At 37.3% G+C, this 24,262-nt stretch overlaps 1 protein-coding gene across 1 annotated transcript; it reads left to right on the plus strand.

Moving 5' to 3' along the window:
• Positions 1–4,365: 4,365 nt before the first annotated feature.
• LOC141393563 (protein takeout-like) lies at positions 4,366–21,576 on the plus strand. Its single transcript, XM_073966672.1, has 5 exons — positions 4,366–4,526; positions 20,547–20,630; positions 20,744–20,894; positions 20,962–21,101; positions 21,186–21,576. Exons 1-5 carry the CDS (start codon positions 4,460–4,462, stop codon positions 21,488–21,490), a joined length of 747 nt encoding a protein of 248 aa, XP_073822773.1. The 5' UTR covers positions 4,366–4,459; the 3' UTR covers positions 21,491–21,576.
• The last annotated feature ends 2,686 nt before the right edge of the window (positions 21,577–24,262 follow it).

The following is a 24,262-nucleotide window of genomic DNA, read 5'->3' on the forward strand; positions in this document are numbered from 1 at the left end:
ACCAAGCACTGCCATGTCTGCTTGCGCAAGTACCCAGGCTTCGGAGCCATACATCAGCACGGGTAGTATCAGTGTTTTGTAGAGCGTTATTTTTGTTTGACGAGATGTGGCTTTGTTTTTAAACTGCTTACTTAAACCAAAGTAGCATCTGTTGGCCAATACAATTCTTCTTTTTATTTCACAACTGATGTCGTTTGTTGTGTTTACGGAGGTAGACGAAGTCTTTTACTACCTCAATATTATAGGAACCAACTTCCACAGTCGGTCCGAGCTCAATGGACGCATTGCGTGTCGACACCATCAACTTGGTCTTCTCACCGTTTACCGCCAGACCCACTTTCGCAGATTCTGCTTCGACCTTCCTAAAGGTATCAGTTACTTCCTTTACTGATCGTCCCATGATGTCTATGTCATCAGCATAAGCAAGTAACATGTGATTATTGGTGTAGATTGTGCCACTTCTTTTGACGTGTGCCTCTCGTATAACTTTTTCCAGCAGGATGTTGAAGAGATCAAACGAAAGGCTGTCTCCTTGTCTGAAACCTCTTTTGGTACCAAACTCTTCGGAGAGGTTCTTTCCTATTTTAACTGAGGACCCCGTGTCAGTTAAAGTAATTTTACAAAGCCGGATGAGCTTTGCGGGGATACCAAATGCAGACATGGCTTGGAATACCTTTGAACGCAGCGGGCTGTCGAAGGCTGCTTTACAATCGACAAAACGGTGGTAGGTGTAGATCTGCATCTCTTGGGTCTTCTCCAGGATTTGCCGCAGGGTAAATATCTGGTCAATGGTGGACTTGCCAGGTCTAAAGCCGATTGGTATGGTCCAATTATCCCGTTGACCATAGGCTTTAGTCGTTCGCACAATATCCCTGACACGATCTTGTAGGCAGTAGGGAGTAGACTTATGGCCCTATAGTTAGAGCATAAAGTCTTATTATTCTTCAGCCGATTTATTGCTGTCTTTACCTCATCTTGGCTGGGCGGTATACATTCAATACCATCTTCTGGGATTGGGACTGTGGTATCTTCGTCGTCTTCGCTGCTATTGGATACTAACAGTTTTGAAAAATGTTCTTTCCATATCCTGAGTACACTATCAGTATCAGTTACCAATTTACCTTGCTGGTCTCTACAGGAGCATGTGCCTGTACCAAAGCCATCATCTTGATGCTTGACTCTTTGGTAGAATTTTCGGACTTCATTCTGGCTCCTGTACGTCTCGATTTTTTTCACACTCCCGCTTTTCCATCTCTCTCTTTTTCCTGCGGAAAAGACGTTTCTCCTCTCTCCTTTTCTCCCTGTATCCCTCTCGTGCGCTACGCGTTGCTACGGATTGTAAAGTAGCCCTATATGCCGAATTTTTCACTTCGGTGGCAGCACGACACTCCTGATCATACCATGGATTCCTTGGTGGAGGTATCTGGTATCCAAGTATGGATTTTCCGGCTGTTTGCATGAAGTGGGCAATACTTTGCCATTGCGCTGATATGTTATCGGGATGAGGAGTGCTTTGATTAAGCAATTGGGCTAGTTGAGTGGAATATGCTGTGGCTATCTGTTGTGATTGCAGCTTACCGATGTCTGACTTTCGTGTTGTGTCTGCTCGTACTTTGTTTGCTACGTTTAAGCGGGTGCGTGCCTTTGCTGCAACAAGGTAGTGGTCCGAATCAATGTTTGCGCCTCGGAACGATCGTACATCCAACACGCTCGATGAATGTCTTCTATCACAACATGATCAATTTGATTTCTTGTCTTCTGATCTGGAGACAGCCCTTATGAATATCGAGATGATTAAATCTGGTACTGCTAACTACCATGTTTTTTGCAGCTGCAAAGTCTATCAGACTCATACCATTGTCAGATGCTTCACTGTGGAAACTGAATTTCCCGACTGTTTCCCGACTGATGTTGAAGAATTTAGCTTTTATTCGAATTGCAGCAAGCCTTTCATTCACTGTGGTGAAGCTGGATACCAGGTGTTTTAGTCTCCGACTAACTACGAATCCGCAACCAAACTCATGCTTTACGTCATGACAGCTATAATACAGTGCGTCACCTTTAGTTGTTGTTGTGACGCCTTTCCCAATCCATCGTATTTCCTGTATGGCAGTAATATCGGCCTTGTACTTTTCAAGTACGTCTGCCAATGCGAAGACTGCACCTTCTCTATAAAGAGTGCGAACATTCCAGGTGCAGATTCGCAGATCATGGGCCTTAAAACGTTTGCGGGGTTCGTCAACTTTAGAGGGGGTTGTTTTTCTTTTCTTTCATTTTTTCATAGTAGGCTGTTTTTTCTAGGGGAGGGTTACTAACCCGACGCCCAAACCCAAGTTTTTAACGTTCTTATGGGAGAACGCGCGGCACATGTTAGCTCACTACCTTTAACGGGTGTTAAAGTATGTAGTATGGTAAAACTTCTCTCAATTGCTACTGACATAATTTCCTTTTTAAATAGTTTTATGAAATCAGGAGGATTTTGTGGATACTTCGGCATTGGTTGGCCCTTAGTCCTTCTCAAATGTATTATTACGCTTACATTCTTACTACTTCTCTATACTTTATAAAATTTTTCTTAATTATAAATTTTAAAATTATGCAAAGAGATAATTTTGAAATTAACAAAAAATCTTTGGGAGTTATTTTCCCTTTTTTTTGGACATAACTCCAAACAAATTTTGGGAGTTATGTCCGGGGCGGGTTGGGGGTGGATTTGTTATGTCCGGGCACACGCATCTTCCATGTAGATAGAGTCAATACCTTTGGATGGTTTAGCGTCCCTGATGACATGGGGTGCTAGACAAACTGTCAATTAAAACAACTTCCACACATCTTCGGATCAGTAAGCGTAACGTCGCTAAACGCGACTTTCTTCTTTCCACAGTTCGAGAGCGACTTAACCATTGCCAACAATTCACTTATTGCGACTCCAATGTTGCAGCTCTTTAGATGATTTAGCCACTTGTTTCGCTTGTGCTCACCGACCTACCTTTTAACTGAGAGCAAGTGAGCACACATTTCAATGAATTATTTACGCTTCCTTGCTCTCAGTAAGCGCACACTGCCGGTCGCTGGAGCAAATATTTGCCTAATGTGACCATACCTTTATACAATTAGTGCCACAGGAAGAACAGCCTCTGACTGAGGTTCATCGTCTCCAATGACAAAATGTTTCTTGTGGGTTTGATGATCAAATCTATGTAATGTAACTTGCATGTAGTTCTAAGGTTTGTGTTAAATTATAGATCCGCCTATAGTGACTTAACAAATTGCCCAAAAATATCAATAACAATTTTAATATAATTTTGTGCGTGATGTTTTTTATCGAATCACCTTATATGTAAGATTTTAACTAATCTTAAATAGAAACTTGTCAAATATATTAGAATGAATATGGGTTTGTGAAAAAGTCATCACCCTAATTTTTACACGACAAATTTGACAGAACAAAAACTATAACACATATTTGCTGGATAGTCGATTGCAACTTTTATGTTAGAGTTCTTGCAATTTTTACCATTTTTCCGTTACCGTACTTTCTAAACAATTTTTTATGTAGAAGCAATTCTTTTAGATTCATCCTTTGCTAGTTTTACTCTATTATAAAAGTACTGGAACGGAACTGTTAAAGAGGAATATCGACCTAACGGGCATCATTTAACCGGCGTCTTCAATTACCCGGTTACGAGATGTTCTCAATGAACTTTGCAACATTGAACATGTAAACGAATAACCTGTTTAACAAAAAATAACAAAGAGGTTATCCCGTACACTAGTCTTCAATTGTTTAAACAAATTTCGAATATGTTATTGTACATATGTCATCGGCTGATGAAGATTCATAAAAATAGTCTTAATTTTATATCAAAATGTGTTGATGTTTGTTTCTGTGGGTAAGATCCCATTACAAAATAATGTAAACAAGCTACCTTTTGAATTACCAGTAAAAAATTTACATGGCAAAACTACTTATTATACACATTACTAAATAGTGAATACGATGGCACAGAACGTATGTGTGAATAGTCGGCTAACAGTCGGCACAGTGTGTAGTGTGTTTAGCTACAAATCAGAAGTTTGCATGTTCAACTCCGACAGAATGTTAAAAAAATGTGGATTGTGGTGATATTGCGCAAATGTTTCTTTTTTAGCAAATTTGTGGACTTTTGGAGGTCATAGAATAACTTCTTATTTCGGGTGATATGCCTCTGATAAAATAAGGGATTAGTAGTATAATTTGTAAGTAGTTAGGTTAACAAAAAGGAAATGCAGTTCTTTATTTCTATTTTTGTATACCTGTGTCATTGTTATTACACAATTTGATGGATTAGCTTTTTTTTTTTTTTAAATGGACCAATGCGATATCATATAAAAAGAAAGTGTCTTACTGCAACTTGGTATAGTTTAGAAAAAATTTAATATTCAACAGAACGTCTTATCCTTGAAGCGCAAAAAAAACATGACGGTTAAACTGACTATTATATTTGTTGCAGTGTTTATTTGCGGCGGAATAAAGTGTGATTTCCGTAAGTGTAACGCGATTCTTCTAAACTGATAGTGTTGTGGCTGCAAAAAAGGGGTCAACGATATTTCTAACAGACCTTCTGAAGGAGGAAAATAATAAAAGTACATATTATAAGAGTGATCACTATAAAATATATTTTAAGAAAAATTCAAAACGCTGTCGATTTATGCGAGAACCGACGGGATTCCTTAAGCACTGCGAAGCCGTAAACGAATAGGCTAAACGGCAATTTGCAAGAAACACGAAACTCCATATTACCAATTCGGTTGTAAAATGGTGATTAAGTGAAAGTTATACTCCAAACGATGATCTACATTGAGAAGGTCCTTTAAAATATACGTATGAATAATCGATCCGAAAGTGAAAAATTACTACAATATTTGTTTTTAAATGTGACTAAAATATCGGTTATTCTGTATACAGACTGAGCTGCCAAAACAAGTTCGCACTTATCATTAGTGTTTTTAGTTGTCAAAAGAAGTTGCTCTTAAGCATCATATTCAGTCCCACCTTTCATGAGATGGATCCGCAAAGCTTTTGGACACAACATTATCGAACAAGTAAAAAAGTATCAGTCGGCTTTGCCGACAGAGGAGTACCCTTAGCCAATGTGAATTGAAACTTTCATCTACGGACAGATCGAATGAATTTAGGGTCTTTTCAGAATCTTGTGGCCCTTTTTGGACATTTGAACTTGCCGACAAATATGTGGATTAAGATTAAAATTCAAAAGTGTTGCGGAGAAGATACTTGAAAGAATGGACCGACATAGCTAATTATGGAAATGGATCTTATTTTGGGAGTCATATCTTTTCGATAGATATCGCTCCCACTAGTCATTTTTTGGGTCAACCAGTGGACCAGTATGCCAGGAAGCATGGACTTGTCCACGGAAAACATAATATCGCTGTAAACAGGAAAACGAAGAACAGCATCGGTATACATTTTCGAACAGACCCTAAACTTCACTTAGACACAAATGTTGAACTTTTGTGGGGGAGGTACCCTAAGGAGAAAACCGAAATGGACCATTTTAGAAGTTGAACTAAATTTGGAAACATATTAGGAGATCCAAAGGTTGGACCAAATTGGTTGCCCCGCTCAAGAGATATCGTGACATTTTTTAAATATTGGGGGGAAGTACCGGAACTTGTGGACCGGCATTATCCATCTTCGAACTGAATCTAAGTTTGGACAAAATATGACAAAGGCCAAATTTTGGACCAAATCGGTTGATCAGTTCGTGGTCTCTAGCCACTACATATGGTGTCACAGGGGCCTTTTACACCTTTCGCGCTGTTTTCTCAAGAAGTATGGACTTGTCCCTGAAAAAACTTTCTGTCGTAATAAAGGTAGCGATTGCAAATTGCTTCAACAAAAATCAAAGTGATTCGAGAGCAGGGATAAAAGTGAACTTATCCGAAATTTTGTGTGGGAGATACCCGAAGGAGTGGAAAAATATAGTCCATATTCGAGCCTGGTCTATAGATATCTTGTAGATATATTAGGGTGTGTAGAGTATGGACCAAATTGGTCACTCTCTTCAAGAGTTATCATGCGCACAATTTTTCCGAATATTTTTGTTTTGTGGGGGAGGTACCTAAAGAAGAGGACCGATATGGCTTATCTTAGAAATTAAACTAAGTTTGGACAAAATATAACGGAGGCCAAGTTTTGGACCCAATCGGCAGATCCGTTCGAGAGTTATCTCGCGCTCCAGCCACTACCCAAGGTATAGGCACAAATTTTCCGAACATTTTGGACAGAATCGGTTGATCCGTTCTAGATTTATCGTGCGCTCCAGCCAGACAGACAGACGGACGGACATGGCTAAATCGACTCAAAATGGGGTCTAAAAGCATTATTTCGATGAAGCACATTTTGCCGGTATAAAAGTGTATACACCCTCGTCAGCATAAAGGCTGGGTTTTTGGAAATTTGAACTAGAACGAAAAGTACTAAAGGTACTAAATATGGTACCATTTGTATTTGGCGAACAGGTACAGCAAGAGTTCTGAAATTTGGAATGAGGATCCCTGATAGAGAGTAGGATAGATGTACTAAAGGGTTTGTGGATATTCGAAATATAAGTGTACGAAAAGTACTAAAATGTACTAAATTTGGTACCAATTCGTATTTTGAGAACAGATAAAGCTTAAATTTTGAGTGAGAATCAAGGATAAAAAGTACGGTTGACATAAGGAGGTGGTTTTTGGAAAGGTGTACACATGTGTACGAAAAGTACTAAATGGTATTATATTTGGTACAATTAGGGTTTGGGCGAATCCTGAAAATTGGAATTAAGGCTACTGTTGAAGGGGTGTAGAATAGGGTTATGACTTTTTTACAACCTCAAATCCCTGTATCATAGCGTGATGAGTTTTGCCATAAGATTACATAAAATCATAATTATAAGGTGATTCGGCGAAAAAACCTCAGGCACAAAATCATTTTAAAAATTGAATTTATCAAAATTATGGACAATTTTTTGAAGTCAGTGTAAGCAGATATACAATTGAAAATAAACTTTAGAGTCACATGAGATAATTAAACTGACATGACATTTATTTCTCACTAATTTTCTGCAATTCTGAGAATCGTAAAAATGTCGTAAACGCTTTTATTTAAAGATATAATTTTTTAACAAAAAACAAAAAATTAAAAAATTTTTCAAAGTGGTTTATGCATAACCTTTTCAATATTTGAATGAAATAAACATTATTATAGTTATTAGTAGGCTTATATTTATTCATTCGTGCAACAAAAAGTAATTTTTTAAAAAAAAAAAATTTTTTCATCTCATACATTTTTTTCAAAAAATTATATTTTTAAAATCGATTTGTGCGTGAACTTTTTTTATATTTCAATGGAATAAACGATAGCGTAGTGATTATTAGGCAAAAGTTCATTCATCCCTGCTACAGGAAATCATTTTTGAGAAAAAAAGTCAAAAAGTCATAACCCTAGTGTAGAATGGAAGTAGTTTTGAAAATTCGTCCTTATGGGTATAAAAATACTAAATGGTACTAAATTTAGTACAATTAAGATGTGGGTAAACGGATTGAACTGGAATCCTGAAATTTGGAATTAAGATTGCTGTTGGAGTATAGGATTGAAGTAGTTTTGGAAATTCGTACTTTTGGTTGCGAAAATACTAAATTTGGTACAGTTTGAATTTTGGGTGAACGGATAAAGCTGGGATCCTGAAATTTGGAATTAAGGCTACTGTTGTAGTATAGAATGGAAGTAGTTGTGAAAATTCGTACTTATGGGTAGAAAAAGTAATAAATGGTACTAAATTTGGTACAATTAGAATTTGGGCGAACGAATAAAGCTGGAATCGTGAAGATACTTACTTACTTAACCCATTACAGAACATTTGTTCCATAGGCCGAACTAAGACAAGATCTCCATTCCTCTCTATTTGTTGCTTCGCACTCTGGAATACCGCGCCTTTTCATCTCATCATCCACTTGTTTGCGCCATCTATTCCTTGGCCTGCCAATTCTGCGTGCACCGCCAAGCGGTCCGTATTTATACGCCTTTTTAGCGGGTTCATCATCGCTCATTCTTATGATATGGCCTAGCCAATGCAATCGTTGCATCTCGATACGTTTAACAATATTGATGTCGTTGTATAGCAGATACAGCTCGTGGTTCATGCGACGTCGATATTCACCATCAACGCAGATTGGTCCGTAGATCTTTCGAAGAATTTTTCTCTCAAACACACCAAGCACTGCCATGTCTGCTTGCGCAAGTACCCAGGAACTGCTTACTTAAGCCAAAGTAGCATCTGTTGGCAAATACAATTTACAACTCATGTCGTTTGTTGTGTTTACGGAGGTGCCGAGGTAGACGAAGTCTTTTACTACCTCAATATTATAGGAACCAACTTCCACAGTCGGTCCGTTCTCACCGTTTACCGCCAGACCCACTTTAGCAGATTCTCCTTCGACCTTCATAAAGGTATCGGCTACTTCTTTTACTGATTGTCCCATGATGTGGCTATTGGTGTAGATTATGCCACTTCTTTTGACGTTTGCCTCTCGTATAACCTTTTCCAGCAGGATGCTGAAGAGATCACACGAAAGGCTGTCTCCTTGTCTGAAACCTCTTTTGGTACCAAACTCTTCGGAGAGGTTCTTTCCTATTTTAACTGAGGACCTCGTGTCAGTTAAAGTCATTTTACAAAGCCGGATGAGCTTTGCGGGGATACCAAATTCAGACATGGCTTGGAATACATTAGAACATAGCGGGCTGTCGAAGGCTGCTTTATAATCGACAAAAAGGTGGTAGGTGTCGATCTGCATCTCTTGGGTCTTCTCCAGGATTTGCCGCAGGGTAAATATCTGGTCAATGGTGGATTTGCCAGGTCTAAAGGCGCATTGGTATGGTCTAATTATCTCGGTCCAATTATAGGCTTTAGTCGTTCGTACAATATCCCTGACACGATCTTGTAGGCAATAGGGTGTAGACTTATGCCCCTATAGTTAGAGCATACAGTCTTATCTCCCTTCTTGTGGACGGGGCGCAGGATACTCAGGTTCCAATCGTCGGGTACTCGTTCTTCCTGCCAGATGGTGCTAACTAGCTGATGAATACACCTTATCAGCGTGTCGTTTTGAACAGCTCGGCTGGTAAGCCTTCGGCTCCTGCTGCCTTATTATTCTTCAGCCGATTTATTGCTGTCTTTACCTCATCTTGGCAATACCATCTTCTGGGATTGGGACTGTGGTATCTTCGTCGTCTTCGCTGCTATTGGATACCAACAGATTTGAAAAATGTTCTTTCCATATCCTGAGCACGCTATCTATATCAGTTACCAAATTACCTTGCTGGTCTCTACAGGAGGATGTGCCTGTACCAAAGCCATCAGTTTGATGCTTGACTCTGTGGTAGAATTTTCGGACTTCATTCTGGCTCCTGTAAATTTCGATTTTTTCACACTCCCGCTTTTCCATCTCTCTCTTTGTCCTGCGGAAAAAACGTTTCTCCTCTCTCCTTTTCTCCCTGATGTATCTCTCTCGTGCGTTACGCGTTGCTACGGATTGTAAAGTAGCTCTATATGCCGCATTTTTCTCTTCGGTGGCAGCACGACACTCCTGATCATACCATGGATTCCTTGGTGGAGGTCTCTGGTATCCAAGTATGGATTTTGCGGCTGTTTGCATGGAGTGGGCAATTCTTTGCCATTGCGCTGATATGTTATCGGGATGAGGAGTCATTTGATTAAGCAATTGGGCTAGTTGAGTGGAATATGCTGTGGATATCTGTTGTGATTGCAGCTTACCGATGTTTAACTTTCGTGTTGTGTCTGTTCGTACTTTGTTTGCTACGTTTAAGCGGGTGCGTACCTTTGCTGCAACAAGGTGGTGGTCCGGATCAATGTTTGGGCCTCGAAACGATCGTACATCCAACACGCTCGATGAATGTCTTCAACCTATCACAACATGATCAATTTGATTTCTTGTTTTCTGATCTGGAGACAGCATGAATATCGAGATGATTAAATCTGGTACTGCTAACTACGGTGTTTTTGCAGCTGCAAAGTCTATCAGCCTCATACCATTGTCAGATGTTTCACTGTGGAGACGGAATTTCCCGACTGTTGGGCCAAAGATATTCTCATTTCCAATTTTGGCATTAAAATCGCCTAAAATGATTTTAATGTCATGGACAGGGCAACGGTCATAAGTTTCTTCTAAGCGCTCGTAAAATATATATTTGGTCTGTTCGTCCTTTTCTTCAGTGGGAGCATGAGCGCAAATAAAGCTGATGTTGAAGAATTTAGCTTTTATTCGAATTGCAGCAAGTCTTTCATTCACTGGGGTGAAGCTTGATACCAGATGTTTTAGCCTCCGACTAACTACGAATCCGCAACCAAACTCATGCTTTACGTCATGGCAGCTATAATACAGTGCGTCACCTTTAGGTGTTGTTGTGACGCCTTTCCCAATCTATCTTACTTCCTGTAAGGCAGTAATATCGGCCTTGTACTTTTCAAGTACGTCTGCCAATGCGAAGACTGCAGCTTCTCTATAAAGAGTGGGAACATTCCAGGTGCAGATTCGCAGATCATGGTCCTTAAGACGTTTGCGGGGTTCGTCAAAATTAGAGGGGTTTGTTTTTCTTTTCTTTCGTTTTTTCATAGTAGGCTGTTATTTTCTAGGGGAGGGTTCTTATGGGTGAACGCGCGGCACATGTTAGCTCACTACCTTTAACGGGTGTTAAAGGTAGTTCCCCAGGTGACACCACGGGGAGGTCAGTGTCCACTTGGGATGAAAGAGGGACCAAGATAAATCCTGGGCTTTGCCATGTTAAAACCGGTCAGGACCGTTGCTTGGTATCTTCCATCCCCTACGTCATCCAATCGTGAAGATAAACAATTTTAATTTTAATTATAAGGTGATTCGATAAAAGAGGCTCACGCCAATGTAATTTGAACATTTTTTCTATGTCAGCTTTTTTGACAAGCTATTGAAGTCACTATGAGTAGATATATAACTTAACAAGTAAAAAAGTATCAGTCGGCTTTGACGACAGAGATATACCCTCAGCCTGTGTATATTGAAACATGGTTTCCCCAAAACACGTATGTATTTAGGGGGTTTTGAAATGTTGGTCGTTTGAACCGACAAAAATGTTGATTCGGATTAAAGATCAAAAGTTTTGCGGAGGAGATACTAAAAGGAATGGATCGACATTGACCATTATGGAAGTGGATCTCCTGCCACTGCATATGGTGCCTATGGGGTTTTTACACCCTTCGGGCTGTTTTCTCAAGAAGTATGGACTTGCCCCTGAAAAAAACTTTTACCATCGTAATTGAGGCAGCTAATGCAAGTCGCTCCAACAAAAATACAAGTGATTCGATATCAGGTCTTAAAGTGAACTTATCCGAAATTTTGTGTGGGAGGTACCGGATGGAGTAAACAAATATAGTCCATATTTGAACCTGATCTATATCAGGAAGATATATTAGGATGTGTAAAGTATGGACCAATTCGACCACTCCCTTCAAGAGTTATCGTACGAACAATTTTTCCGAACATTTTTGAACTTTTGTGGGGGAGGTACCTGAAGCAGTGGACCGATATGGCTTATCTTCGAACTTAAACTATGTTTGGACAAAATATTACGAAGGTCAAAATTTGAACCGAATCGGTTGATTCGTTCGAGAGTTATCGTGCGCTCCAGCCAGCCGGCCAGCCAACCAGACGGACATGGCTAAATCGACTCCAAATTGTCTGAAACACATTTCGTCCAAACATACTTGGGGTCTAAAACCATTATTTCGATGAGGCACATTTTGCCCGTATGAAAATGTATATACCCTCGTTAGCATAAATGCTGAGGGTATAAAAAAAGTTTTGGAGTACGGATAGATAAGTCGATTTTCGATTAAACGACTTTTTGTTGTCTAAAGTCTAAAAGTCCTGGTCAACTTTTGTTTGGAGTGAAAATCGCATGATCGATTTTCTAGTTTGTCCATAGATTATTGACTTGGCGGCTTTACAATTTCAAAATAAAACTCCAAAATTGACGAATAGCCGAAAGTCGAGATTTTAGAAAACTGAAAAAAATCGAAACCTAAAAATCAGATTTTTAGTTTTAGACTAAAATCGAAAAGTCGAAAAATCGATTATTGCCACTACCTGTCCCTATTTTGGAGCCACTCTACATAACCAAAATAGCATGCACGTTTGTTTCGCGCTAAACTTATCATCATCTCTTTGCATATATATAATTTTATATCATATATAATTTTACTTGATATATCATATCAATTAAAGGTTGTTTGTGCGGGAGCTTTTTCAATATTTATATGGAGTAAAAGTTATTTTAGCCAATAATAGGCAAAACGCCATTCTTTCGTGCAACAGGAAATAATTTTTTGAGAAAAAAATTTAATTTCATAGTATTTTTTCAAAACATATATTTTTTTAAAGTGGTTTGTGCGTGGCCTTTTTTAATACTTAAATGGAATGAACGTTATTAATAGCCAAAAGTTCATTCCCTCTCGCTACAGGAAATCACTTTTCAGAAAAAAGGTCAAAAATGCATAACCCTAATGGACATTCCGCTTAAAAAATAGGTTGAAAAATGTTGAAATTGTTTTTGTGTAATATAATCCATATTCGAACTCTTCGACAGCTATCGGGCGCCTCATTTTTACGAAAATATTTTAACCTTTGTTGAGTTAACCGATATGGCCCATCTTCGAACTTAAACTATGTTTGGACAAAATATTAAGAAATCCGAAGTTTGAAACAAATCGTTTGATTCGTTGAGAGTTAATGTGCGCACCAGCCAACCAGACATGCAGACGGACGGACAGCATGTTAAGTTGACTCCGAATTTAAACATACTTGGCGTGCAAAACCATTATTTCGATGATAATCAGATTTCGGAGGAAACATTTATTGCCTCAGCATTTAATAAGCAAAATAAATATTTACCAAAATTCATAATAGCTGGTCTAGCTAGCGCCCAGAAGAGTTTGTACCACATTGATATATAGATTGTGATACAATGTTATAACATTTTGTCTTTCCCCTGAATTTTGAGCTGTAGTGAGAAATTGTGCAATCGTGAGGACATGATGATCAAAATTGTGGGTATATGTTTATTGCAAGAGTCCTGGAAGATAGGATTTCTTTCAGAGCCACTACTCTCATTACACCCTTGTTTGCCGTGATTTATGCCTACTTTTGTGAATAGTCTGTCTGTACTGACGAATTAAAATGTGTTGATCAATTTTACAAATATGTATGTATATAAATCTTTACTTCAAGAAAAAGTAGTTAATTGGTTGTTTCGACAGCTGCCATATTTGTATCAATTCATTCATTAAAGTGGAATTTATTTGTTATTTTACTGATTTAATAATTTATTTGCTTTTTTGTGTTGCAAAATACTTGAAATAATTTATCGCTACCTTAACCTTTAACCTTTGCCGTAATTTCAGCTATAATTTTACAACACTTCATGTTACACTTGCGAATTCTAAAAGTTGACCCTATTACATTCAAACTAATCACTGTTATTTGAAAATACTTTAGAGTTTCAACAACATTTAGTGTCATGATTATCAACTAATTTTCAAATTAATTGGAACAACGAAATGCCCACTACAAATGCTCATACATACCTGACCTGAAATTTACGTCATTGTGATTTGACAGGTAGTAAAGGGTAACTGAAAATATAAAAAAAATAATATATTAAAGTTATTTTTTGGACTCACATTGACAGTTTTGTTGAGATGTATATTACTTTATTATTGTAAGGTAATTCCAGCTTAATCACAATTTTTGTGTCGTTTTTAAATTAAAAAAAAACACATTTTTTAAAGTGGGATGCAGTTGACGTTGATTTAATATCGGCTACGAGAATTTTTAGATTGTTCTGTTGAATTCGCATTTAAACGAATTCATCGGTCACATTTATTCTTGAGCTTGTATCGTCATAAAATTGGGAAAAGGTTCTTTGTTTCAATAAATGGAACTAAGAGAACTGATGAGTCCAAGTGGCGTTGGACGAAACTAGTCTTCTCTGCCTTTCCCGAAATTAAAGCAATGTTAACTGCGTCCCACTTTAAACAGTTTGTTGTTTTTCTTTTTTAATTCAAAAACAACAATAATAACTGATATTAAGATTCATCACTTTACAATAATAAATATATTAAAGTTCTACTAAATACACAATTGATTCATAATGAAAAAATAATTCTACTCTGGTGTAAAATTGTGCGCTACAACTTTTTATACATAAATCATATATTTGTGTGGTAAAATAAATTATATACAGTTAATAAATTGATGCTATGTATATCGTCGGGGTAATGCTTAAATGTTCCAAACTTGAGAAAATATTTATATTTTTTACTAAATTTATTAGTAATAGTATATAGCTGACTAGAGAAAATAGTATATGTTGACTAAATTAATTGGTAGTAGTATATAGAACACTGTGGTGCAATGCCATGCACACCTGTCTTGCACTCTTGCCAGGCAACATCAAACATTTTTCAACGGTGTCAAAATACCCCTCAGTAATCTTGGTGACATTTCCTGAATATTTCAGCCATCTAGAACTTCTCTACAAGTGGTGTCTTAGACACACCGTTCGGACTCGGTGATAAACAGTAGGTCCCATATCATTGAGCTAATATGAAACGGCGGGGTGCACTCATTGTTATGAGAGAAGTCTCCCTTTTACCTTCTGGGATGTTTGTGGAACAATAGAACATCTTTGCCAAAAGTTAGAGTAACATCTGTTGAAATAAAACAGTTGTAGACAGGGTTTAAAATGCTAACGCCATATTAGCAAAGGCATCGAAAATGTGCAGCTTTGGTTGCTAAAATTTCTTCGAAATAGGTTTAGCAACAATGTACAACGGCAACATGTAGCAAAACATTTCACAAAAATATTGCTTGCGAAGCTAATGCTATTCGATATTGTTGCTATAATAAAACAGCACCGCAAAAGCATACACATATTTTGCAGCACACATGGGGCCTAATTATGTGATTCGATTCGATCGATAATTTTTGCAACAATGTACAACGGCAACATGTAGCAAAACATTTCACAAAAATATTGCTTGCGAAGCTAATGCTATTCGATATTGTTGCTATAACAAAACAGTACCGCACATGCATACTCATATTTTGCAGCACACATGGGGCCTAATTATGTGATTCGTTTCGATCGAGAATTTGCTCGTGAATAAGTTTTGGACACGATGCAAAAACTGCATGATAAGACTCGATTGAAATCGTTCAAGCAATGTTATCGATTGTTTCGACTATGGAAACCTATATGTTCTTCAAGAAAATTTATTAAGGTAGCCGTCAATAATATGTTTATTTTAAAACAGAAAATAAAAAACAAAGTTATGAATGAACAAATAGGAGAAGCATTAAGTTCGGTCGGGCCGAACTTTTTATACCCTCCACCACAAATTTCAGCCATTTCGGTGGATTAATGTGTCCACAACCTTCAAAATACCGAAAATCGGAAGGAAGGTAGAGTTCTATGGGGGCAATATGATGGCGTGGACCTATACCTACAAATTTCTGGGGGAAAGTTTTATACCCCCAACGAAGACTAAATACCAAATTTCAGGCATCTCGGTGTGATAATGAGGCCAAAACCTTCAAAATACCGAAAATCAGGAGATATCGTCCTATGGGGTAGAGCTGGCAAAAAATCGGTGGCACTATCAATAATATCGATTATTATTTAAAAATTCAATATTGATAGATAGTTTTGCCTATCGATATTATCGGAATAAAAACCCCTAACTTGAAATCCATTGAAATAAATAGAAATTTCGCTGCTTTTCGGTTATTTGTGTGTAAGAAAGTAAGTCCGTAGTCACACGTACACACTTTTCGGTAAAATAAAATGTATTTTCTACAAATTTTATAAAATAAAAGCGGTTGTTTATTCATCTTTACATTTCTGTGAACTACTTTTGCATAATTTCAAGAAAATCATTGACAGTTCCGCCATTTTCATCCCCAAATTAATGGCGATATCGATAGCAATCGATATTTTAAAACATTATATCGAAAATATCTAGTATTGGGAATATCGATGGTTTGCCAGCTCTACTATGGAGGACCTATATAAACATTTTATGGTAGAAATGTTTCTTAGCCTCTGAAAACACAAAATACAAAGTTACAATCGATTCTGTTTTCAAATGGGACTAATACATTCAAAATATATTAAAATGACGCTTACTTTATATGGGGCGTTACCAAAACGTTGAACTATATAAATTCACTTTGGTAGTAATGTTTTTTGGCCTCTGGAGACACAAAATACCAAAATTTCTTAAAACGACGACGCGTCACTCGTCATTTTGTATGGGGGCTATACGAAAGCGTGGACCTACATAGCCCGCTTTCAATACCAAAAGTCCTACGTACAAATAAAAGATTTTCCCAAAATATCATCCACCTACGTCAATCCGCTCGGACGCTAGAGTGATTTCCACAGACGGACGGACATGGCTATATCGATGTAGAATTGCACGCTGATCAATAATATATATAGTTTGTGGGGTCTACAATGATTATTTCGAGTAGTTACAAACGGAATGACAAACTTAATATACCCCCATCCTATGGTGGAGGGTATAAAAAATGTATATATTTGTGAAATTTGTTGAACAATACATTGAATAATGATTTCGGAATGAAGTAGTGCTAAGAAAATAAATTATATTGAAAACATAGACGAAGGAATACTCAATTTTGCGCCGTCAAGCTACTCAAACACGAAAACTCAAAAAAGTTCGAAGACGATTTTTGGGGAAAATGGCAATATTTTTATGCATATTTTTGTCTGAGGATATTGTTCCCATCAAAAACTAACCCCAAGTTGCCTTTTGCCAGAACAAAATATTTATTAACTTGTATTTTTTGGCATTTTATTTTGAGTTGCTTTTTCAGCATACTCAATTCGAACATACTCGGTGAGAGCATTCCGTCGTCTATCTTTTCATTAGTCTATGTCATTAGTCCACTGTTGGGCAGAAATGCTCGGCCTCATACACAAAAGTGTAAAAAATACATGAGTCTCTCGCAATTTGCCCACCATTGCATTAGTCTATGCTTTAGCCTTTCTGAGAGAGCCTTACCTTTGGCCATAGACTAATGAAAAGATAGACGACGGAATGCTCTCACCGAGTATGTTCATTAGTCTATGCTTTGGCAAACAACGGCGGATGAGATCTTTAAAATGTATTCTCTTAAATATTGTTCACCAGGGTTGCCCATTGTAAGGCATTAAAAATCAGAATTCCACTTCTATTTCTTAGCCCAATAACAAATTTATTGCCCTATATAACTTTTCGCACACTAATTATATAACTCCAGCTTCATTGCTACACCCAACACCAAATTTTGTACCATTTTAAACTTTTCGTATTTCTAACACGACCTGAATAACTCAGCCCTCAGCGACCTCCATACCTTATTTCAGAATTTGTATGTATGTATTTCGAAAACTCCTTATCTAAACACCAACACAGATCCTAATATAAAAATTCGAAATTCCAGCTATATCCCTTCATGTAACACCAAAACGTTATCAATTTCAGTACTTATAATAGGTGTAAATTTCAAAAATTACAACCCTATATCCAAAACTATATCCCAACCGCGATACTCATTTGCAGCGTTCATACGTTCTCCCAAAACCAATTATAGTAGTATTTAGTACTTTTCGTATACGTCAACCGATATCCTTAAACCGAATTTCATAATTTCAGCTCTACCTTTACCTTTAATAACAATTTAAACAAAATTCTGTGCGATTTAGTAACTTCCGTTCACTTATGGTACGTATATCCACAACCAAATCCATATATCAACCCAACACCAACACTAATACCAAATTTCCAAATTCCACCTCTATTTCTATACCAAATTTAGTACCATTTAATACTTTTAGTACTAAAGTACGAATTTCAAAAACTATCTCAATCCTCCACTCCAACAGTAATCTTAATTCTATATTTCAGCATTTTAGCTTGCGCCACATCCAAACTGTAACAAATTTAGTACCGTTTATTATTACTTTTTTACACAACAGTAATCTTATTTCCAAATTTCAGAATCCCTTCAATGAAATCCAAATAGTACCAAATTTAGTACCTCTTAAATGCGAATTTCCAAAAATACCTCCATATCTCAATTCCACACTCCAACATTAATCTATATTCAAATGTGAGGATTTCAACTCCATCCGTTCTACAAAACCAAAATCGTACCAAATTTAGAACCATTTAGTACTTTTGGTACACATAAGAACGAATTTCCAAAACCATAATTATATCTCAATCCTAGATCTCAATAGTAATCTTAATTCGAAATTTCAGGTTTCCAGCTCTATCCCAAATCCAAATTGTACCATATTTAGTACCATTTAGTACTTTTCGTACACGATAATCTAATTTCCAAAGCTACCTCCATATCTCAATCCTACACTTCAACAGTAATCCTAATTCCAAATTTCAGGATTTCATCTCTATCCGTTCATCCAAATCTCAATTGTACCAAATTTAGTACCGTTTAGTATTTTTCGTATACATAAGTACGAATTACAAAGACTACCTCAATCCTATCTCCAACAATAATCATTATTCCAAATTTCAGGATTCCACCTCCATCCATTTATTCAAATCTTACTTACTTACTTAGTTGGCCCATTACAGAACATTTGTTTCATAGACCGAACTAAGAAAAGATCTCCATTCCTCTCTGTTTTTCGCTTGACTTTTTGGAATACCGCGCCTTTCCATTTCTTCATCCACTTGTATGCTCCATCGAAGCTTAGGCCTGCCGATTCTGCGTGCACCGCCATGTGGCATGTATTCATACGCCTTTTTAGCGGGTTCATCATCGCTCATTCTCATGATATGGCCTAGCCAACGCAATCGTTGCATCTTGATACGTTTAACTATATTCATGTCTTTGTATAGCAGATAAAGCTCGTGGTTCCTATGACATCGATATTCATTGTCAACGCAGATTGGTCCGTAGATCTTTCGAAAAATGTTCTCTCAAACACGCCAAGCACTGCCTTATCTGCTTGCGCAAGTACCCAGGCTTAGGAACCACACATCAGCACGGGTAGTATCAGTGTTTTGTAAAGCGTTATTTTTGTTTGACGAGATGTGGCTTTGTTTTTAAATTGCTTACTTAAACCATAGTAGCATCTGTTGGCCAATACAATTCTTCTTCTTATTTCACAACTGATGTTGTTTGTTGTGGTTATGGCAGTGCCGAGGTAGACGAAGTCTTTAACTACCTCAAAATTGTAGGTACCAACTTCCACAGTTCGACCGAGCTCTATGGACGCTTTGCGCGTCGACACCATCAATTTGGCCATTTCGCCGTTTACCGCCAGACCCACTTTCGCAGATTCTGCTTCGACCTTCCTAAAGGTATCAGTTACTTCCTTTACGGATCGTCCCATGATGTCTATGTCATCAGCATAGGCAAGTAACATGTGGCTATTGGTGTAAATGTGCCATTTCTTTTCACATTTGCATCTCGTATTACCTTTTCCAGCAAAATGTTGAATAGGTCACACGAAAGGATGTCTCCTTGTCTGAAACCTCTGTTGGTACACAATTCTTCGGAGAGGTTCTTTCCAATGTTAACTGAGGACCTAGTATCAGTTAAAGTCATCTTACAAAGCCGCATGAGCTTTGCGGGGATACCAAATTCAGACATTGCATGGAATACCTTTGATCGGAGGGGACTGTCGAATGCTGCTTTATAATCGACAAAAAGGTGAAATGTGTCGATCTGCATCTCTTGGGTCTTCTCTAGGATTTGCCGCAGGGTAAATATCTGGTCAATGGTGGACTTGCCAGGTCTAAAGTCACATTGGTATGATCCAATTATTTCGTTGACCATTGGCTTTAGTCGTTCGCACAATATCCCTGACACTATTATTCAAATCTTAATTGTACCAAATTTAGTGCACATAAGTACACGATTTCGTACACATAAGTACACGATTCCAAAACCACTCCATATCTCAATCGTCCACTCCAACAGTAATCTTAATTCCAAGTTTCAGGATTTCACCTATGCCCATTCCCCCAACTCCAAATTGTATCAAATTTAGTACTTTTCGTACACATGAGTACGAATTTCTAAAACCATTTCCTTTCGTAAACACCACTTCCCAACCTTGATTTTCATACCAAATTCCAAGATTCTAGCTATAGCCGTTCAAAATATACAATTGGTACTAAATTTTATAACTTTTAGTACTTTTCGTACAGTTATAGGTCGAATTTCGAAAAACCCTTTGGTACACCTTTCTAACTTTCCATCAGTGACCCTCATTCCAAACATTTTTCTATGATCTACCTTAGCTAATTAAATGATAAAGGAAGAATATGCTTAAAGGCAAACCTTCTGCCACAAAGCTTAAGATTATATGTAACGAACTTTAAAATTCGAAAATTTTTCTTGTCTTTCAGCGGAAGATCCCAAACCTTGCAAATATGGCGATAGCGAGTGCATTGGAAAACTATTTGATTACTTTATGAAAGAAAAACACGAAGGTAAGCAATACCTTAAAAGTATTTTCTTTTTCTGACAGCCTAATGTGTACGGAAAGAATGGCTTTAAAGTTTAAAAATATCTGTTTTAATTATAAAAAATGTTTTTCCCACAGGCGATACAAATTATAATTTAGAATCAGTCGATCCACTAAACTTCGGTATAGTGCATATTAGTCGTGGTAGCGACAGTCCAGTCAATATTAACTGTGAAATGGCAAATGCAGTGGGTTATGGCATCAAAACTTTAAGATTTGAAAGAATGAAGTAAGAACATCCCATGGATACCTTTTTTAAAAATATTTTAATAACATTCACTTATGACACTTTAAAGGGGTTTTGGTAAGGAGATTGCCGGAAAGCATGAGATTTCAGGTAATGCCGATTATCTTGAATTGAAGGGAGATTATAATATCACTGGCAGTGTATTGATTTTACCCATTAAAGGAACGGGTAAATTTTCCATTTATATGGGTAAGATTTGTTTTTTTTTTATTAAGCAAACAAATAATAACTTTTATCATTTCATATTTATTTATTGTTTTTTTTTTTATTTAGATAAACCAATTGTTCGTCTCGGCTGGACTGGTGCGCCATATGAAAAAGATGGCGCCACCTATATGAAAGTTCAAAAATTCTACGTTATTTTGGAGCCCAAGAATATGAGGTTTTCCTTTGAAAACCTCTATAACAGCAAGGAATTGAGTGATAACATGAACAAATTTTTAACCGAAAATTGGATGGACATATATCCGGAGGTAAAAGCACCCCTGTTCCATGATGTTAGCATTGTTGCTGGGAAAATTGTGAATAGGCTCTTTGCCAAGTACCCATATGAAAAGTATTTTATCGATACAAATTAAGCACAGGAGAATGTAACAAATTATATGATTCTTTAATAAATTTAAATGTTGCAATAGCCGCCGAAAAGAGGGGCAAGTACTAAAAATGATTTGATTATATTTGCATGACGCAGGATATTTACAATGAGAATTGAGGTATATAGGGATTTCCGGGTGAAATCGGACACATTTGCAAAAAATGGTTTTTGACTAAAGGTTCCAGGGATGCCTCGTCTTTAAGTAGTTGAATTCAGTAAAAACTATATGCAAAGAAATACTCGTAACTTCTTTAATATCACTGTGTGTAATTTCTTTTAAAATTTTGTCTCAAGTTTTGTTATACAGCTATCAAACCGATCAACTTTGAAGCAAACAACCAACTACAAAAATGTACCTCAGATCTCAATAAACATCTTTCTAGAATATACGAACTCTGTAGAAACGAATCTTAATGGTCAAAATAGAAAAACAATTGCGATTTTTATCCTCTTTTCTCGGCTTCTGCTCCATAGATACTAAACCGCTCAAAATTCAAGAAAACAATCTACCACAATAATGTAGCAAAGTAATCAATAAAGAACTTTCTGGAATATGCGAAATGTCTATGAACGGTTCTTAATAGTAAAAATAACAAAAATCTTTTGAAAATATCCAATTTTTATACTTTTTTCTCCGACTTTGGTCCAAAGATACGCAATCGCCCAAAAATTAAGGATACAGTGAACCACAAAAATGTACCTATACAAATGAATGACTAAGTTTACTCCAATCACATTAAGCAAAATATAATAAAACTTAAAAACTTCATATCATGTATAATTCGGAAAAAATGGAGGTTGAAAAAAATTTTGCTCTGGCATACGTTGGTGTACATTGCTATATACATATGTATAAGATTACATGTAACGGGGACGACACCAACGTATGCCAGAAGGTATATGTTGGTACGACAAAAACCAAACTCAAAACTAGACTATCCGGACACAAGTCGGATGAAAAAACTGACAAGCCATTAGAAGAAAAAACAGCATTAGCTGCCCATTGTGTCTTAACTGGACATAAACCAAACTTTAAAAATGCTAAAGCAGCATCTGTTGGGCAATATAATTCTGCTGATGTTGTTTGTTGTGTTTACGGCGGTGCCGAGGTGGACGAAGTCCTTTACTACCTCAAAATTGTAGGAACCAACGTCCACAGTTGGTCCGAGCTCTATGGACGCCTTGCGGGTCGACACCATCAACTTGGTTTTCTCGCCGTTTACCGCCAGATCCACTTTAACAGATTCCCTTCCAAAGGTAACAATTACTTCCTTTACCGATCGACCCATGATGTCAATGTCGTCGCACTTCATTTGACCTTCGCATCTTTTCCAACAGGATGTTGAAGACATCACAAGACAGGCCGTCTTCTTTCTGAACTTAACTGAGGACCGAGTATCAGTTAATGTCAACTTACAAAGCCGAATGAGCTTTGAGGGGATACCAAAATCAGACATGGCTTGGAATATCTTTGAAAATATGGTAGGTGTAGATCTAAATATCTGGTCAATGGTGGATTTGCCGTCTAAAGCCGCACTGATAGGGTCCAATTATTTCATTGACCATAGGCAATATGCTAGATACTATATTATATGCAATAGGCAGCAGACTTGTGGGCCTGTTATTGCAACACACAGTTTTATCTCCCTTCTTGTGGACTGGGTGTAGAATGATCACGTAACAATCGTGGTGTATGTGTTCTTCCTTGCAGATGGTGATAACTAGCTGATACATACACCTTCTTATCAGCGTGTCGCCTACGGTTTTGAACAACTCGGCTGACTCATGGGCAGGGCAACGGTCATACGTTTCTTCCAAGCACTCGTAAAATATATCTTTGGTCTGTTCGTCCTTGTCTTCAGTGGGAGCATGAGCGCAATTGAAGCAGATGTTGAAGAATTTAGCTTTTATCCGTATTGTGGCAAGTCTTTCATTCACTGTGGTGAAGCTGGAGACCAAATGTTTTAACCTACGACCAAACTCGTGCTTTGTGCACGGTGCGCCTTAACTAACTTTAAATGAAAGGTGCTTACACCTCGGAAGTTTTTGCGGATTCTGAAACTACAAAACAAGTAAGAAAGGCTTTAAGTTCGGCCGGGCCAAACTTGTTATACCTTCCACCACGCGTTATATTGAAGTAAAATTAGTTTCCTTTTGTTTATGAAGAAGACTAATTACCAAATTTCAGGAAATTTCGTCGATCCATACCGACAAATTCCTGCGAAATGTTTTTAGACTCAAGAAGACTAATTACCAAATTTCCGATATTTCGGTAAGATAATGTGGCTAAAACCTAAAAAATTCCAAAAATTAAGAGGTATGCTTCTATGGGGGATAAAGGAATACGTGGATATACATATACTAATAATTCTTTTCAAGAATACTTTATAACCCCCTGGAAGACTAAATAACAAAAATCAGTCATTTCGGTGGGATATTGACATCACAACCTTAAGAATTACGAAAAGCGGGAGGTACCGTTCTATGGGGCTACATAAAGGCAAGGACGTATACCGACAAATTTCATATGGAATATTTTATACCCCAAATGAAAGACTAAACACCAAATTTCAGCGAATTCGGTGGAAAATTGGGGAAACAACCTTCAAAATACCGAAAATCGAGATTTACCGTTCTATGGGGCTATAGAAAGACGTGGACCTATACCCACAAATTTCATGTGGGAAGTTTCATACTTCAAATGAAGACTAAATACCAAATTTTAGCCATTTCGGAGGAATATTCAGGTCACAAC

This window comes from Musca autumnalis, unplaced genomic scaffold (genome assembly GCF_047663935.1).
Source record: "Musca autumnalis isolate F117 unplaced genomic scaffold, ASM4766393v1 scaffold_1, whole genome shotgun sequence".
NCBI lineage: Eukaryota > Metazoa > Arthropoda > Insecta > Diptera > Muscidae > Musca > Musca autumnalis.